Source organism: Pseudonaja textilis, chromosome 10 (assembly GCF_049901715.1).
Source record: "Pseudonaja textilis isolate UNSWEBS1 chromosome 10, rPseTex1.2, whole genome shotgun sequence".
NCBI lineage: Eukaryota > Metazoa > Chordata > Lepidosauria > Squamata > Elapidae > Pseudonaja > Pseudonaja textilis.
The window spans coordinates 7,523,018-7,542,650 of NC_141999.1; the positions used below are offsets into that span (position 1 = coordinate 7,523,018).

The 19,633-nt window shown below is 44.3% G+C and overlaps 1 protein-coding gene across 1 annotated transcript in view; it reads right to left on the reverse strand.

The window, feature by feature from the left end:
• LOC113437585 (angiopoietin-2-like) overlaps positions 1–18,888 on the reverse strand; it is a 33,835-nt gene extending 14,947 nt beyond the window's left edge. Inside the window, exons 1-3 of the mRNA XM_026702661.2 lie at positions 18,356–18,888; positions 3,891–4,046; positions 822–943 (exon numbers count right to left, since the gene is read on the reverse strand). Coding sequence (XP_026558446.2) covers positions 822–943; positions 3,891–4,046; positions 18,356–18,679 — 602 coding nt within the window. The 5' untranslated portion in view covers positions 18,680–18,888. The remainder of the gene's footprint in view (positions 1–821; positions 944–3,890; positions 4,047–18,355) is intronic.
• Between the last annotated feature and the right edge of the window lie 745 nt (positions 18,889–19,633).

Consider the following 19,633-nt stretch of genomic DNA (forward strand, 5'->3'; position numbering starts at 1 on the left):
TGTGTGTGTGTGTGTGTGTGTGCGCGCGTGCGTGTGTGTGTGTTTTCTGAGGTTTTCGCAGGTATTTGTATGTGGATCTTTGGTTATTCGAGTTTTCTCCCGCGTAAAATTGGAAATATCTAAGCAACATGTCTTGCCCTGTACAGGTAGTCCTCAACTTACAACTACAATTGGGACCAGAATTCCTGTTTCTAAGCAAGACAGTCGTTCAATGAGTTTCACCCAATTTTATGACCTTTCTTTGTCAAAGATGTTAATGCTGATCATATGATCATGGGGATGCTGCAACAGTCATAAGCAAGAGGACTGTTGTAATTCAATATTTTCAGTGCCTTTGCAACTTTTAATGGTGGCTAGATGAAGGATTGTACATGCAGAGGCAACTTTACCATCTGGTTTTCCAACAAAAATTTCTCTAGCTACATCTAGAGGTGATGAATTCTCTCTCCACAAGAAACGAACACGCTTGTCCTCCCTTCAAAATTAACCAGATCAGGAAGCTGACTTCAGAAGCAGACTAGAACTCCGTTTTACTGAGATAAGATGGATGAACAGGTCTTGACAAGATTGGTTGTGATTTTCCTCTCCTCTGTCCTTTACCCCCGTGAGTCAGGGAGAAGATAGTCTGAGTCGCTTTCTAACACTAGCATCTTTTCTGGGGCTTCTGCTTTTTTTTCATTTCTGTCATGGTTTCTCAATATTTCCCTCCTCTCCGGGGACTCTATGATGCCACAACTGCACTAGCATTATACAAATGTGCTTGGATTTAATGGGTTTCACTTATTCCTCATGAATTAAGCATCAAGCCAAAGAGGACTAACCTGTTTCTCTCCTGGAGTCTGCTGATTTCGTGGGTCTGCAGAAGCAGCTGTTTCTCAAGCTTGTTGGTAGACAGGGAATTTTCCAAAACTTGAATTTCCAGGCGGGATGTTTGGTTGAGAACCTGGTTGTTAGAAAACGTGGTTACGCCGTTGAGCAGAAACAGCAGGGAAAATCTCCTAAATCTTTTCTTGACCCTTATGATCACACTCAATCTTCAGGTGGTTTGACCTCAGTTTATTGTGTGATTTGTAAAACATGACTGATGGCTTAAAATACAACAGGAACTGAAGTAATTCTGATACAAACCAAGAATCTCACTGGTTGAGCACTTCTTCCAAAGTTCCCTCAGATATTTATGATAGGCCACCAGCAATCAAGCTAATTCTAATCCTAAATTGCATTAACAGAGGGATGCAGTCAAGATCACGTGAGGTACTAATATCACTTAGCCTTAATAAGACCACACCTAGAGGACTGTATCCAGTTTTGGTCATCACACTGTAAAAAAGATGCTGAGACTCTAGAAGAGTGCAAAGAGCAACCAAGATTATTAGGGGACTGGAGGCTAAAACATATGATGAATGGTTACAAGAACTAGGCATGGCTAGTCTCGTGAAGAGAAGGACCAGGGGAGAAAGGATAGCAATGTTCCAGTATTTGAGGGGCTGCCACAGGGAGGAAGAAGGGGTCAAGCTATTTTCCAAGGCACCTGAAGGCCAGACAAGGAACAGTGGATGGAAACTGATCAAGAAGATATTCACCCTGGAAATAAGGAGACATTTCCTGACAGTGACAGCAATCAACCAATGGAACAGAAGTTGCCTTCAAAAGTTGTGGGAGCTTCATCATTGGAAGCTTTCAAGAAGAGACTGGACCACTATCTGTCAGAAATGGTGCATGGTCTCCTGCTTGGGCAGGAGGTTGGACTAGATGACCTACAAGGTCCCTTCTAACTCTGTTATTCTGTAATCTGTTACCTGACTGCCCTAGTCTGTCTAGCTGGGCAAGATTTTACAAGAAATCCACAGAGTGTGACTATTCATTTAGCAACCATTTGAAGTTATGCTGGACCTGAAAAATGATACTTGTGACCCGGGTTCAAATTCTGATGGCTGTTTGCAACATCCTTCTGTCACATTACCATGTTTTACAATTTTTATTTTTGTGCTAAAACAAATATTTACTTCCAGTTTCCACCAAAAAATATCCATTTTGGATATCAGTTTACTTAATGACATTGATGTTTGCTTAATGACCCCAGCAAAGAAGGTTGTAAAATTGGGTCCAGACATGTGATCACTCACTTAACAACCAGTATAACGTTCAATCATAATTGAGGGATCATTTACAGTCGTCAGTTGAGAACTATAAGTTGAAATACCTGTAGCTTTTCTTCGTTCAGTTCAGGTTCAGGAAAATACAAAGCAAGAAGTTACTGCCCAAACTACAGAAGCACAGAACTTAACAAACCTGGCCATGATCCCGAAACACAAGGGATAGCTGTGGAATTCTGCATAGTGTTTAATAAGAAATTCTTTTTATATAAGTCAATGAAGTCAAATTGCTATATTTATAATGTTTACTGCGATAAGGAAAATAGAGGGAAAAGGATGAAAGGCAACAATCACACACTACAGAATTAGAAATTGAATTAATATAGCTAACCCTAGCTAAGTTGGTGAAGCTTTTGGATTTCAGCACAGATTCAGGATTCATTGCAGAAGGGATAATTGCAAAAAAAAAACCTCTTCGGGGCTTCCTGCTCTGAAGATGTTAGGCAGGCCCTTCTTATTCATCTTCTTTTCTTCTTGCATAGTAGCCTGAGTTATCGTATATAAAAAAAGTAGAGAATAACGGAAATCTTGTCTCTTGGGAAGGACTTACTACTTCTATTGCTTTGCTGAATCAAGAAAAAATGATATGATATATCAGAATCCCCTTTTCCTAAGAATATTGTATAGAATGTTAAACATAGTGTTTTGTTTTTTTTAACAATCGTGCCACTCTAACAAAGGATCTAAATGAAAAATATTTTTTGGAAGTTGCAACTGATTTCAATTCATCCAGGACTCAGCAGGGAGTCGGTTTACTAGAACATATCAATAAATTATTGTTGTGCCAAACTAGAAACTAAAGGGTTGCATATTGAGAAACTGCCAGCCTATGTTCTTGTGGGCTTATTAAACCACTAAATCGACATGACTTGGAACTACAGTATTTCAATATCCATGTCATTCCTTGCAAGTTCATAGCCAGTTCCTCACCTTTCCCGGGTACTATCCACACCTATGCTACTGCATCCATGTTCTATCCACACCTATGCTATTGCATTTGCTTCTTGGGAATTTGTAATTTTGTTTGCAACTGTATCTTCACCTTGGGTGTCTTCCACGTTCCTTCTTTGGTCAGTAAGGCAAGCACTGATTTGTAGGTTCGCACCTGTTTTAAACTTTGTGTATTTTTTGAACAAGCCATGGCACAGCTTTGTGGAAAATGAACAGCTGACATGATTGGTTTAGGATAGCTACATTCCTTGAATATGACTGTTCAAACCCTTCTACTTTTGCAGAAGCTACTCATGTTCTTCTGGATTACCACAACTGACCAGACAGCATTTGGGCTGTTGCATTGGGGCCCAACTGAAGCTTCCAAATTGTCATCAGTGGCACGCCAACATAGAGCATGTGGCTTTTGACTTTGGTTCTTTTTTGGTGGTTTAATATGCCACAGGAACCTTGGCTATTTGTTCAGTTGTTCCAGAAACGCATGAATTCAGGGACTAAGTCAAGTTTGTGGTAGAAAATCCAGCCATGATCCATCCTATTAAACCCCAGTTTTGTTTTGGCATAGCATCTGCGAAGGCAGCCGCTGTGGTTTGGAGATCATCTTCCCTTCTGGCTATCATCTCAACTTTGATGTATATTCAGTAAACATAATGGTGGGGCCATTATGGCTGAAATAGGCAAACCACCCCCTGTAAATTGGCAAGAAATAACCTTGCTCTAAAAAAAATAATAATCACCAGAGATAAAATCCAGGAAAAGGCTACCAAAAGATGTTCAGCTTACCTGTATCTCTACATCGGTGAGCTTCCGGGTTTGCTCAGCAGTTTGGTTAAGGAGGTTGGTCCCAATTTCCAATATGGCTGCCGTGTGGTCCTGTACAGAACTTAAATGGATCTCTGACATCTCCATCCTCACGTTGTCCTGGATGTAACTCTCCAGCTGAAAGAACGTAAGTAATGGGGATTAAATTTGAGGGGTTGTCACAGAGAAGTGGGGGTCACCCTATTCTCCAAAGCACCCAAGGACAGCAGAAAAGTAATGGGTGGAAGCTTACCAGACAGAGATCCAGTCTAGAATTAAGGAGAAATTTCCCATCAGTGAGAACAATTAATCAGTGGAATAGCTTTTGCCTTCAGAAGTTGTGGATGCTTCATCACTGGAAGTTTTAGGAACAGATTGGATAGTCATTTTTCTGAATGGTATCTCCTACTTAGGGCAGGGGGTTGGACTTGAAGACCTCCAAGGTCCCTTCCAACTCTGTTAGTCTGTATTCATAGTTTCTATTTGTATTTTGCATTCTAAGTAGGGCTAACTAGACTGCAAAGCATCTGCACACACCTTCGTAGATATGTACATTGCACAGTAACTTTATTTTGGCTTGATTCTTGCATCACCAACATCTTCTGATTGCAAAGTTTAACTAAACAGGAGCTTAAGGACTCTACATTTTGCCAGGAGGCTTTGCTGAACTTTATCTTCGCTATTTGGCAAATCCCTAGCACTTCTTCTCGCTTCTCTTTTTTAGGTGACTTGGCCAAGACATGTAGAAACAATTTCAAGCAACCCTTGACTTATATCATTCATTTAGGAACCATTTAAAATTACAACAACACTGGAAAAAAAATGACTTACAATTGGTTCTTCTCCTTATGACCATTGCAACATCCCCACAGCCATGATTGTGGTTGTGGGTTGTGATTGTGGGTTGAGAACTACCTGTACTTGCAAGATTGCCTTTATCTTGTTTCAGAAAACATGGTCATCTGTAGGATCCAGGTGGGATAGCCCTTCTCTGTTGTAGATCCTACCTTATGGAACATCATTATTATCAAATTGTGGATAGCCCTGATCTTTCCACCTTCCACCTAGCCCTAAAGACCCAGCAGTTTTCTATAGCAGAGTTGCTCTTCTTAGCAACGTTAAGATGGGTGGACTTCAACTCCCAGAATTCCTCCAGCTAACATCTCTGATGGATTGAGCCAGACCATGGGATGAGCCCCTGTAGAATAGAAGACCCTGGATAAGATGTGCTTGGGTTGGTCTTGGTTGCCTTTGTTAATCAGACAGAGAGTCAGTTTGGCCTAGTGGCTAAGGCCAGAAAGTGGGAGGCTGTGAATTCTAGTTCTGCGTTAGCCATGAAAACCAGCTTAATGACTTTAGGCAGTCACTCTCTCTCAGCCTAACCCACCTCACAGGGTTGCTGTTGTTAAAAAATAAGAGGAGGAAGGTATGTTGGATACGTTTGCTGCCTTGAGTTATTTGTAAGACTAATAAAGTCAGTACACAACTAACTCAATAAAAATATATAGTTACTTCTGTCAAAATATTTTGTACTACCGTGTTTCTCATATAATAAGTCCGGGTCTTATTTTTTTTGAGCCCTGAAAAAATGGCTTGGCTGTCTTTTCAGGGGTGATTTAATTCCCGCCCCTTGCATCTTTGGGCGGATGGGTGGCGGTGGCTTGATGTTGACCTCGGCATTGGTGGGGCACTTCGTATCGGGCCAACGCAGGCAGCACCATATCTGGGTGTGCAACAAAAGTACTTCCTAACAGCAAGCCCCCCACCATTCCGCATGTTTTAATATAGGCCTTAATTTGGGGGAGGGGCTTAATTTCATTTCATGCCTATAAAACATGCTGGGACTTCCTATTGGGGAGGCCGTATTGTTGGAGAAACAGGGTATTCATAACTATCCTGATATTGAAATAAAGGGCCACTATATGCAGTGTTGCAGGCTAACTCTGCCCACTGCCAGGAGTTTGAACCTGACCAGTTCAAAGTTGACTCAGCCTTCCATCCTTCCAAGGTCAGTAAAATGAGGACCCAGATTGTTGGGGGCAATAGGCTGACTCTGTGAATTGCTTAGAGAGGGCTGTAAAGCACTTTGGTATATAAGTCTAAGTGCTATTGTTATGGTCAACTTAGCTTTGGACATTTTGAATATTTGAATATCAATTATCTAATGCTGGTTAATGGCACGTTATGTAGCAATTTACTGAAACCTCTGCCTTTCCCTTCTCCTTCTTCTTCTGCTCTCGAGTGTGATTTATTTCCCAATGCCATTTCATACCTGGAAATCCAAGCCTTTGAAATCTGTTAGCAAGCTGAAGAAACAGCTGCTTCTACAAACTCCTGAAATCAGCACATTTCAGGGGGGGAAAACAGATTTGTTCTGTCTGGCTTCATGCTTGAATTGAAATGAATAAATTACTCCAGTTAATCCAAGCATATTTTTGTAACCCCATTGCAGTGGTAACATGTGGGGGTCTTTTGAAGAGATAAACCAGACCTGTGAAATTCTTCCCTAGAAACCCCCCCCCCCCCCATCAGCGGAGGGGCTTATATGGATTGAAACAAAGCAAGGAAAATTAGCAAAGAGACATGAAAGCAGGGGTAGGATTCAAAAATCCCAGCAACCGATTCGCTGCCCAGTTGCTGTGTGGGAGTGGCCATGGTGGGTGTGGCCTACTAGAACTTCCCGGAGGGCCATTTTTCGCTTTCCCAAGGGTCCGGAGGTTGACCTCGGGACTCTGGGAGGGCAAAACAGCCTCCCCCGGGCTCTGGAGGCCCTCTGGAAGCCGGAAACAGGCCCATTCCGTGACTTCCAGTATTTCCGGAAGGCCCTTACCTGCATCGAAAATGGGCCGCGTGGAGACTTCTGGGAGGGGAGGGGTGTGGTGGGCGGGGCGGGGCCAGCCGGTTGGTCCAAATACCAGTTTGGCAAAACAGATGCAAATTTAACATCTGGTTCGCCCGACCTGGTCCGAACCAGTAGAATCCCACCCCTGCTTGAAGGTAACACTGTAGGCCAGAGGTCTCCAATCTCGGCAACTTTAAGACTTGCGGACTTCAACTCCCAGAGTTCCTCAGCCAGCTTTGAAACTCTGGGAGTTGGTCCACAAGTCTTAAAGTTGCCAAGGTTGGAGACCCCTGCTGTAGGCCATACCCCAAACTAGGGATTTTTCCACCAAGGATAAAGAGATAATAGTTTGCTCCGCTGTTTCACTGAATTTGATTCTCAATGTCTATGGAGATTCTCAATCACCCAGGTCATGGTTGTCCCAAAGATGTCTTTTTTTTTCCCAAAAGGCAACCTTACCTTCTTGTTTTTTTCTTCAAAATATTTCACTTCTCATCTCAGAAGCTTCTTTAGTTCTGTAGAAGCATCTTGGATGAGAAGCAAAATTTTGGGGAAGGAAAAAAACCAAGAAATGTCAGTTGCCTTCTAGAAAAAAAAAAAAATCTTTGGGATGGTTGGATTCTTATGTATACACTTCTTCCATTGGATTGTTTCTTGCATAGAGATGACACTAAATTTAAAGTAAACAGTTTGATATTGGGGTATTCCAATGCAATGCTTCACTGTATCAGTCAGTAGCTACTATCATCGCTCGTAAATTCATCCTAGGTTTAGAATATTAAAGGTTTTGCACGTTCAAACTATGCAGCTTTTCCAAGTCAAGCTTTTATTTAACAATATCAGTCCCTTTACTTGCAACCCATGATAGTTTGCCTGGTTTTGTCTCCCCCCACCCCGGATTTCCTCATGTGGGCACCACACCGACCCATTGATCATCTCGGCATCCTGTTCTCTGTTTTTCCTCCTCTCCAAAGGGGGTCTGGTAGAAGTGATGTCCGGTGAAGAACAACCAATAGCACACGTCTGGACACAGTTACGAGTACAAGGTCAAGCTCACCCCAAGGCACTTTTCTCCTCATTCACCTATTGGTCAACAGCCTTAGTTACATTCACAAGCTCCCTTCCTCTTATCAGTATTGAGAAAAATGGTTTACTTGGTTGTTTGATTTGGTTAGGTAATGGTGGCCTGTGTGTCTTATGCTAGATTATAATGATTCATTTTGGTTGCTTTGTAATCTGCGTTACAGGTAGTCGTTAACATGCAACCACAATTAGGACCACAATCTCCATTGCTAAACAAGGTGGTTGTTAAGGGAGGTGTGCCCAATTTTATGACCTTTTTTTTGCCACATTTGGGAACTGAATCATGTGGTCATTAAGTGAATCTGGCTTCCCCTATTGACTTTGCTTGTTAGAAGTCAGCTGGAAAGGTCACAAATGGTGATCACGTGACCCTGGGATGCTGCAACTGTCATAAGTACCTGCCAGTTGTCAAGCGCCTGAACTTTGATCACGTGACTTTAGGGATGCTGCAGCAGTGCAAGGATCGGTCGTAAGTTGCTTTTTTTCAGTGCTGTTGTAGGTTTGAATGGTCACTAAATGAACAGTTGTAAGTCTGTTCATTTACCTGCATTGACCATGGATGTTTTACTGATAACTAACCTGTTTTGTTGTTTTAAGTTATACTGAGGATGGCTGAGTTTTATGTTAAGCCGCAGAAGCTTCAGAAAACCGCTTATGAGTCTCTTTGAATTTGAAAGCATACAAATCCTATAACTATATAATCTTTCCGGTTCAAATTCAAATGTTGGAGAGGAGTGACAGAAATCTTGACTATCTCATTTCGTATCATTCATTTGCTGACTCGGCCAGTTCTGTCCCAGATGAATTAACCTTTGCCCTCTGGACAAAAGAACTGAGGCTGGGTTGGATAAAGACGGTTGGCATGACCATTTCTTTCTCATTTTATCATCTTAAACATGATAATTTGGAGACAACGGTGGGAGGCCTCCAAGACTATGTCTGTCCCTCCCTTCCTGCCCTCTGGTCCCAGGCAGTTTCCGGACAAGCCGAGTCTAGTTTGGAAATCTGGGAGTGAACTTGTGCCAGTATAGCTGGAAGCTGTTGGGTTGGGCATGGACATCCCTTAGCGGGGGGAACAACCCCTCTCTCTTTATGCCTCCCATAGACATCTTTGGCAATTTGAATCTCACTGGCTCAAAGTTGACTCAGCTTGCCATCCTTCCGAGGTGGGTAAACTAAGGACCCAGATTGTTGGGGGCAAGAGGCTGACTCTGTAAACTGCTTAGAATGGGCTGTAAAGCCTTATGAAGCAGTATATAAGTCTAAATGCTATGGCTATTCTGTGGTGTCCCGTTTTTTACAGACAGCAGAAAAGAGAATCCCATCTTCTCGGCAGTTCTGTGTTTTGCCTCTGGTTCTATTTCTTGCAGACCCTTGAAAGCCTCTAGTCAAAATGTGACTTTTCTAGACAGCATTTTGGGTCAGCTGATAACCCACGGATGGCTTTCCTTTCAGCTTGAGTAAGTGTCGTTACCACATTTGAGTTGTGTTTTTGATCAAGGTCTGTTTTGAAAATTCATCCCCATCTATTTTTGGTGGTGTCTTAGTCCTTCTCTTTGGGTGGTGGGGGGGTAGGATAACCACCGGGAACCTTCCTGACTGAGAGGAAACCTGGATTATTCACTTGAAATGTGCCAATAAACCAAACTGGAGGTTTGTTAGAAGGCATGCATACAACAACACAACCATAAATTAGAACACTTGCTAAAGAACTGGTCATTAAGTGAGGACCACTTGTATTTGGTTTGCCAGTCACCTGGCCATGCCCACCCAGTCACATGACCAGCAAGCCATGCCCACCCAGTCATGTGACCAGCAAACCACACCCTTAAATTAGGCCACACCCACAGCACCAAGGGGGCAGTGGACTGAAAAAGTTTGGGAACCACTCATTTAGAGATATAAGGATTGCCTTGGTTTAGTAGTTCAATGTTTCTCAATTTAGGCAACTTTAAGAGGGGTGGACTTCATCTCCCAGAATTCTCCAGTCAGCAATAGTATCTGGGAAATTTTGGGAGTTGAAGTCCATCCCTCTTTAAATTGCCAAGATTGAGAAAGATAATAGTAGGCTATCGAAAAACCAATTATGTTAGTTTGCAATTCATATTTTATGGCTTAATCTGATCCGTGATTGCAGCCAGTGGTGTTTTAATCAGCAAATCATGGATTTATACCAGGCTTGTCCAACCTGCGGCCCAAGGGCCACATGCGGCCCAGGTCACCTTGTAATGCGGCCCAGTGCCCACCCCAACCTTCGTGCCAGAGCCAGTGAGGAGGAGAAGGAGAAGCAGGCGCGAGGCAGGGCGAGGCGAGTGCCAGGCTAAACAGCAACAGAAAAAGCAGGCGCCGTCAGAGCGCCACCTCCTGCTGTTGCCACCACTGCCATCGCCACCGCTTCTGCCCCCGCTGCCACTTCTTCCCCGCCACCGCTGCTGCTTCTGCCCCCGCCGCTGCTGCTGCTTCTGCCTTCTAGTCCTGCCTCATCCAGCCGGGCCATTTGCAGGAGGAGAGGTAGGCGCGAGGCGGGCAAGTTTTCTCCCCCTCCCCCCCCCCCGCAAAATTTGGCCAGAAAATAAACCATGATAAAAAAACCGTGATAAAAAAACTGTGATAAAAAAAAATAATTTTTAATAAATAATTAATAATAAAAACATCTCACTAACTTCATTTCCAAATAAATTTAATATGTTAACTATGTTTTCTATGGTTTTTTTGGATGATCAGGTATCATTACTGTTATTTTATTTTATGTGCGGCCCAAACCAAATTTTCATCTTCTAATGTGGCCCAGGGAAGGTGAAAGGTTGGACACCCCTGCTTTATACGATGTGCAAATCAAAATAGAATAGGTATTTTTTAAATCTTGTTTTCTCTAATGATGGCTTAGTCAATAAGCTACAATTTGGTTCACATAACATACAAGGCTGCAAGCCAAGTTTTTCAAATCACAAAGGTCAAATTCATGCAACTTTTAAAGTCCAACTTGAATAAATTGTATTATAGGTTAACGCTTTGTATGACTCCAATCATCGTACTTTGTAAACACAGCTTGCACTTTATTATATTGTCAAAAGTACCCCATTATGATATTCAACTAATCAACCCAAACTTCCAACTCTTTGGCAGGGTTCCTGGAACACATTACATCCTAATTTGTTCTGGTCTTACTCTACAAACCCATATTTGCAAGACATAATTCAAGGGGTTAGTATGCAATGCAAACCCAGACAACTAATTTAGTTAATAAATCATAATTAAACCCATCGCATCAATCCCTACAGTGGAAGAATGGATGGAAAAAGTGATGGAATTATCAGAGATGGCAAAATTAACTGTTTTAATCAGAGACAGGAATATATCCAGTATTGTTTCTACTTGGAAACCATTCCTGGACTTTGTACTGAAGACAGAAAAAAATATGAAATCTTGACTTTGGGTTTTGCTGATTACATTAGCTCTTGTTATAGAAATGGATGGTACTTACTAAGTTGGTAAAAGTAAAAAGTTGAGGCTGTAATTTTTTTTGTATTTTGGTCGACCTACCTCAGTTCATTTAGTGACCGTTCAAAATTGCAGTTACCACCTTTCCAGCATTCCCTGGTCACGTGATCAAAATTCACATGCTCGGTTCATATTTATGACCGTTGCTGTATCCCAAGATCATGGGATTGATTCCTTTTTGTGACCTTGTGACAAGGAAAGTCAATGGGTATGCCAGATTCATTTAACAGCTGGGCTACTAGCTTATTTCCTGCACTGATTCACTTATCAACTGTGGCAAGAAAGGTCACAAAATGGGGCAAAATTCACATAACAACCGGCTCACTTAACAACATACGTTTTGGGCTCAATTGTGGTTGTAAGTTGAGGACTACTTGTACTGGGAGTTAATGTCCCCCCATCCCTTTCCTCCTATCTCTTTTCTTTTCCCTTTCCCCAATTATCTATTTTTCTTTGTATTTTTTATATGATAATCTTAATTTTTAAAAAAAACATATAATCTTGACTATTAAGCCGAGCACCTCTTAATCCACTTTAAACAAGGCACACACATTTTCAAACGGGAGATTATGCCAGCCATTAAAATGGTTAGAACATTTTCAAAATCCGTAGTTTGGAAGACCTACAGTAGATAGAAAAGCAGTCCTAAAAATATCGCCCTCCCTTCCTCCTCCTCCTCCTCCTCCTCCTCCTCCTCCTGCTCTCGCCTTTCCTGCCAGTATGTGTGCTTGTGTGCTGATAACTGGCCAGCTTGTTATTTTAAGACCAAGAATTCTAATTAAATAACTGGTGGGCTGGAAGATGGAAAGAGATTCAGCGCCTCCATGGCAGGAAATTGCCCGCTTCTGCTGCACCATTCAGATATTTTTTCAAAAATGCAGGCAGAAGCATCTCTGGGGCCACCAGCCTACGTGGCTCCCCAAAATCGCTTTAACTTCTGCCCATGGATGGAGATGGATTTTCTTGGGTGCCTTTATATCCATGGGATCCTCCCAGGCTACAATCCGAAGGTCTCGCTGGAGTTAAAGGCAGAGAAACGGGGGATGTGTGTGTGTGTGTGTGTGTGTGTGTGTGTGTGGAATTGGCAGGACTGTAAGGATGGAAAATGTGCCACGTGTTCGTACTTGGGGATCCGACATGGCTGTGAGCACTGACTGGATTGGCCACTCCCCGAGGGAATGTCCTCAAATTACGACCACGATTGAGCCCAACATTTCTGATGCTAAGGGAAACACTTGATAAAGTGAATTTTGCCCCATGTTACAACTTTTCTTGCCACAGTTGCTCAGTGAATCACTGCAGCTGTTAAGTTAGTAAGATGGTTGTCAAGCGAATCTGGATTCCCCAGAAGGGGATCATGTGACCCTGGGACACTGTAGCCGTCATAAATATGAGTCGGTTGCCAAGCATCTGAATTTTATCATGTGACCATGGGGATACTGCAATGTTTGTAAGTATGAAAAACAGTACCATTTTTCCAGTGCCATTGTAACTTTGGACAGTCATGAAATGAACTGTTGTAAGTTGAGGACTACCTATAGTACTCTCTCTCTCTCTCTCCCTCTCTCCCTCTCTCTTTCTCCTCCCTCTCTCTCTCCCTTCTTCTCTCCCTCCTTCCCCTCCTCCCCCTCTCTCTCCCTCCCCCTTCTCCCTCCTTCTCTCCCCACCCTCTCCCTCCTTCCTCTCTCTCCCTCCTTCCCCTCCTCCCCCTCTCTCTCCCTCCCCTCTCTCTCCCCCTCCTCTCTCCCTACCCCCTCTCTCCCTCCCTCCCTCTCTCCCTTCCTCCCTCTCTCCCTCCTTCTCCCCTCCTCCCCTCTCTCCCTCCCTCCTTCCCCTCCTCCCTCCTCTCTCTCCCTCCCCTCTCTCCCTCCCTCCCTCTCTCTCCGTTCCTCCCTCTCTCTCTCCCCCATCTCCTTCCTTCCTTCTCTCTCTCCCTTCCTCTCTCTCTCTCTCTCTCTCTCTCTCTCTCTCTCTCTCTCTCACACACACACACACACACACACGCACATGCACACACACTCTGCATCTCCTTCCTGCTCAGATGATTTTCAGGATCATCCGATGCCAGATTCCAAGAATTGGCAGCCCCACTGAAGCTCATTCCAGCCCTGAACTGTAAGCATGAAAATAGATTTTGCTAAGTCCCCAATGTAGGTTGCTCGGAAGCTGATGTAAAAAGGAGGTGAAATCTTTTGAACCCGCAAGAAGGGACGATGAATTCTATGGGGATTAATGAACCCCAGTTTCTAGCTTCTTTCCTCTCTGGCTACACTGTGCAAGGAGTCTGTTTGCAGTTATGACAGTGCTGGGAAAAAGTACCATAACGACCAAACCTCACACTTACGACCATCGCAACCTCCCAATAGTAACGTGATCAAAATTTGGTTGCTTGTCAACCAGCGTTGTATCTACAACGGTTGCAGTGTCCTGGGGTCATGTGATCACCATTTGCAGCCTTCCCAGCTGGTTTCTGGCAAACAAAGTCAACTGTGGGAACTGTGTGATTCATTTAATGACTGCAGCAAAAAGGTTGCAAAATTGAGCATCGTCTTGTGATGCCTCTCTTAACTACCGCACTGCTAAGGATGAATTTTCCAGTATAGGTAGTTTCTTGACTTACGACCGCTATGGAGCCCAAGATTGATGTTGCTAAATGGGACATTTGTCAAGTGAGTTTTGCTCCATTTTGCAACTCGTCTTGCCCCCGTTGTTAAGCGAATGGCTGCAGCTGTTAAATTAGTAACGCCATTAAGTGAATCTGGCTTCCACACTGACTTTGTTTGAGAAGAAGGTCGCCAAGGGGAATCACTTGATTCCCAGACACTGCAAGCGTCATAAAGTTGTCCAGCATCTGACTGTAAATCACATGACCCTGGGAATGCTACAAGGGCCATAAGTGTGAAAAATGGTCATAAGTCCCTTTTTCCAGTGCCGTTGTAACTTTGAAGGTCACTACATGAACTGTTGTAAGTCGAAGACTACTGTGTTTATTGTGATCGCAAGTGGAGAAACGAACTGTTGTGAAAATCTTACAGGGCCTAAATTGTTATGCCAACAAAGTACAGCCATGGCACACATAGATCTGGAGGCCCTTTGTCCAACTCAATTCTAAATGATGTGTATATATATATATATATATATATATATATATATATATATATATATATACATACATACATACATACATACATATATATATTTTCTGAGGTTCATGGTATTTGTATGTGGATCTTTGGTTGTTGGGTTTTCTCCGCGTAAGATTCGAAGTATCTAGGCACGCGTTTGATGAAGTCTCATTCATCATCTTCAGGCTTCTGTCTTCGGCTCTTGCTAATCACTCTGAGAAGCAAGAGCCAAGACAAAGCCTGAAGATGATGAATGAGACTTCATCAAGCGTTCCTAGATACTTCGAATCTTACGCGAGAAACCAACAATCCAATATATATATATATATATATATAGCCACCAAAAAGTCACCAGGTCTTATTTTCAGGGGAACTCATCCACTGACTAGCCTCACTTGTGCCTGTTGCCCCCAGCCTCCTTTTCACTGTCAGAGGCCTTCAGGAACTTCTTCTTCTGTGGCCAGCAAGGGTTTCCTGAAGGCCTCTGCAACCAATAACAGAGCTCTGGATCGATCCAGAGCTTTGTTATCAGCTCCAGAGGCCTGGCCAGCCTTCCCGGCTGCAGAAGAAATGAGACAGCAAGGCAGGTGTCAGGATGTGCGAGGCCTGGCTACAACTGTCCAAAGGTAAGTAGTAGGGCAGCTCCACCCGTCTATCCCCACCCTAGCTTAATTTTTACCCGTGTACTCTGGAGTGGGTGGGTTCTTAATTAGAGCTTATATTGGGCTCACTGGTAAAAATCAAGCTAGAACTTACTTCAGGGTAGGTTTTATTTTCGGGGAAACAGGGTACATCTCTCCTGCATCTCTGTCATGCCCTAATTTTGAAGGGGCAAAGAATCTTGGCCACCAAAATTATCCAGACCAACAGCTTTCCGATGCCTCTTCCTGGCACCACATTATCTCCCAACTAATATGGTTTGTTGAATTGAAGTTAATGTAATACGAACCCTCCTTATCATGCCCATTTAATGCCAGGCATGAGCAATCTCCGTCAAAAATGTATAGTTTGTTTTTTTCTGCTATTTAATAGTCTGGGTTTTCTGCTGTTCAGTATCAAAATTGCCATAGAAAGTTTTTGAAAAGCCAAGATTTCCCTTCCAAGTAACAGGGAAAGAAATGAGGATCCCAGCCCTGATCACTTTGGTGATAATCCCACCCACCCATCTTGGATCACCACTCCTCCCAATAAGAATTCTCCCCCCTCCCCCAACAGTAACACCTATTCACTCAAATTTATATCCATCCCTGCCTTAGGGTAAGGAAGCCAGCCTCAGACTGGTTAAAATTAAAGCCATCAGACTTAATGACACCGAGTATTAACAACCACAAGAAGAATCATAACAAAGGTTTAAGGATCAAAAGTTTGGTTTGAGTCACTCATTGCAATAAATCAAAATGTACCAAAAAAGGAGCATATTTGGAGCTTAGGGTTGAAATGGGGGATCCGTGGCGCTCTCTGAACTTGCTTATTTTCTTGCAGACGTTTCATTATCAAACTAGGTAACATCATCAGTACTAGTAAGAAGTGCAATTTGCTGTCAAACCCAAACGTGATTTGCTTAATGTGATTTGCTTTTAGTTTATAGGAAAGCTATGGCAAATCTAGACAGCATTTTAAAAAGCAAAGACATCACTCTGCCAACAAAAGTGTGTATAGTCAGGGCTATGGTTTTCCCAGTTGCAATGTAGGGCTGTGAAAGTTGGACCATAAGGAAGGCTGAGCGCCAAAGAATGGAGGCCTTTGAACTATGGTGCTGGAGAAGACTCCTGCAAGTCCCTTGGACTGCAAGGTGATCAAACCGGTCAGTCCTAGAGGAGATCAACCCGGTCTGCTCTCCAGAAGGCCAGGTCCTGAAGAGGAAACTCAAAGACTTTGGCCACCTAATGAGAAGGAAGGACTCACTGGAGAAGAGCCTAAGGCTGGGAACGATTGAGGGTATGCTGTCCAGCCAGTATATAGTTAATGGGAATTGGGATAGTTAGTTAGAAAGTGGGAGCTGTCCCCTTAAGGGAATGCATCATGGTAAGTGTAGTTAAGGTATCCTGGGAAATGTAGTCCATGTCATGTGGCCACATCTGTAATCCTGATTGGTCACTGAATTGACCCTTGGTGGGTTGGGGGAGGTTTCTCCACTCTTGCCTGGAACCCAGCAACATGCTGCTGCCTCAACCCCTTGCTCCTTCTTTTGGGGGATGAAAGATTACCATCCTTTTACACCAGAAAGTCAGCTATGCAAAGAGTTGGACGTTGAGATGAATCTCAATGTAACTGTAAGTTATATTGAGGATGCCTGATGAACCAATAAAAAGACTTTGTATGGATGCTTTGTGGAGTTATCTATCTGCCTTTATACATTCAGTCAATAATTACAGAGGCCAGAATAGCGGGCAAAAGAAGAAGAAGGGGACGGCAGAGAATGAGGTGGATGGATGGAGTCACTGAGAGCAGTCGGCATGAGCTTAAATGGACTCCAGAAGATGGCAGAGGACAGAAAGGCCTGGAGGAACGTTGTCCATGGGGTCACGATGGGTGGGACACAACTTCACAACCAACAAGAACAAGTTTAGTATACAGTATGAATCCACCCATGTAACCATGTCAGTAGAGACAATCAAAGTGGTCTAGTAGTTTAAGGCAGGGGTCTCCAACCTTGGCCACTTTAAGACTGGTGGACTTCAACTCCCAGAATTCCTCAGCCAGCTGGCTGAGGAATTCTGGGAGTTGAAGTCCACCAGTCTTAAAATGGCCAAGGTTGGAGACCCCTGGTTTAAGGCAGCAGGCTAGAAACCCAGAGACTGTGAGTTCTAGTCCTGCCTTAGGCATGGAAGCTGGCTGGGTGACTTTGCCTGGACACTCTCTTAGCCCAACTCACCTCAAAAGGTGGTGGTTGTGACAGGTTTTAGGAGAGGAACCAGCATTAGCATGTTTGCTGCCTTAAGTTACTTATAAAGATGCAATAACAGAATAAAAGTCGGAAGGGACCTTGGAGGTCTTCTAGTCCAACTCCTGCTCAAGCAGGAGCCCTTATGCCATTTCAGATAAATGGTTGTCCAGTCTCCTCTTAAAAATCTCCAACTTATGGAGCACCCATAACTTATGGAGGCAAGCCCACCCCACTGATTAGTTCTAGATAAAATTCCAATCAATAAAGCAAACATATAAATAATATCTTAGTCCTGATTTCATATGTTGGTTTACTGACTCATTTGCCATTGGTCTGCCCAGCGTCCTAAGTCATAAATCCTTACAAACTGTAACCGCAGGACTCAGAATATACGTTAAACCACAAGCAAGCTGCCGTTAAACCTGCAAAACGATGTGCCAGCCACCAAAGCTGCTTTCCACAGCCGGTTGCTTTTCTTGCAAGGCTTCAGTGCAATGCATCAATGAAGGACCTGTCTGTCTGTCTGTCTGTCTGTCTTCCCTGGGCCACTGTTGCAAAGAGAATAGCCCAGCACAGTCAAGCCATCCTATAGACATTCACCAAAGACCTTATCATAGTCTTCCCTGGGCCACTGTTGCATCCTAGACACTGTTGCATCCTAGACATTCACCAAAGACCTTGTCGTAGTTACCTTAGACTCCAACCAGGGAAAGCCATTCATTTCTGCATTCACACATGCCACGGAAACCCTGGTTGTAATGAATCTTAATTTTGTGATATTGCCCCAGACCATGGACTGTTCTGAGTTGACACCATGTTTTTCACTCCTCCACAACCCACCCACCCCAAAGCCAAGCCAACTGAGTGCATACAACAAACACACACACACACAGACACACACAGAGAGATTTCTCCACAGCACCCCCCCCGCCAATCCCCAGGGGCTGATCCCTGCAGCTTTTGCCCCCGGTCCTTCGGCCTTCGCACCCTCGCCTTCCTCTTCCCCCACCTTCTGCAGCCACTGGGTGTTGTTCTCCATGACGGTCTCCAGCTGTTGCAGTCGCTGGACGGGCCACTGGGCTTCGGCCAAGGGCGGCGCATCCCTCTGGAGCGAGTTGGACACTTGGAACGGGGCGGCGGCGGCGGCGGCGGCGGCAGGAGCAGGAGCAGCCGCCGGGCCATCGCAGCCTCCCAGCTCGGGCAGCAGGAACGTGTAGGTGCAGGATCCGTGTTGCAGGCGATGCTGAGAGCGCTCCGGGGCCCCCTTGCCCAGCACCCCGGGCTGCATCCCTGCCCAGGCGGGCAGCAAGAGATACGCCAGGACCTTCCACATTCCTGACTTTTTCCTCGGCGGGACCTGCCAGGCAAACAACTCCACCGGGCTTGCAGCGGGCTCGGATCCGCCTGAGAGAAGCCCGGACGCCCCGCGATCTCTGCCTCCCCGCCTCCTGTGGGCAACGGGAGGATGGAGTGCGGCGGGGCGGGAGGGGCGGGGGGGGGCCGCTTTGGAGCCCTCCCACCCTCTCCGGCTTCCGCCTCTTCCCGCCCCCCTCCCTCCTTTGCCCCCCTGCTGGCTTTTGGAAGCCCGCCCGGGTGGCTTTGCTGGCCGAATCGATCTAGACCCGCTTCGCAGGAGATCGTTGGAGCGCCTGAACACGCGCTCCCAAGTCAATAGCCCCGGGACCTTTCCGCCTTGCTCCAGCGAGCGGGTGCCTGGCAAGCTGGATCGGTCAGGGATCGCTGAGAAGTCAGGATGTGGCTGCGCGGGAATTTTCCAGAGTTTGGGATGAAAAAGAAACTTGAGAACACTCCTCTCTTAGCAAAGCACTTTTTAAAATTTATCTATCCATCTATCTATCTATCTATCTATCTATCTATCTATCTATCTATCTATCTATCTATCTATCTATCTATCTATCTATCTATCTATCTATCCATCCATCCATCCATCCATCCATCCATCCATCCATCCATCCATCTATCTATCTATCTATCTATCTATCTATCTATCTATCTATCTATCTACCTATCTATTTATTTGATTAGTCAATTGCTTACAAGATAATAGGTATTATAAACATAGTTATGAATACATGGGTGCATATAAGAAAAATAAAAAGAAACAATAGGACAGGGGCAGTAGGAATGATTGGTGCGCTTATGCACGCCCCCTACAGACCTCTTAGGAAAGGAGTGAGATCAATAGTAGACAGTCTAAGGTTAAAGTTTTTGGGGTTTGGGGAAGGAACCTCAGAGTCAGGTAGAGTATTCCAGACATTGACCGCTC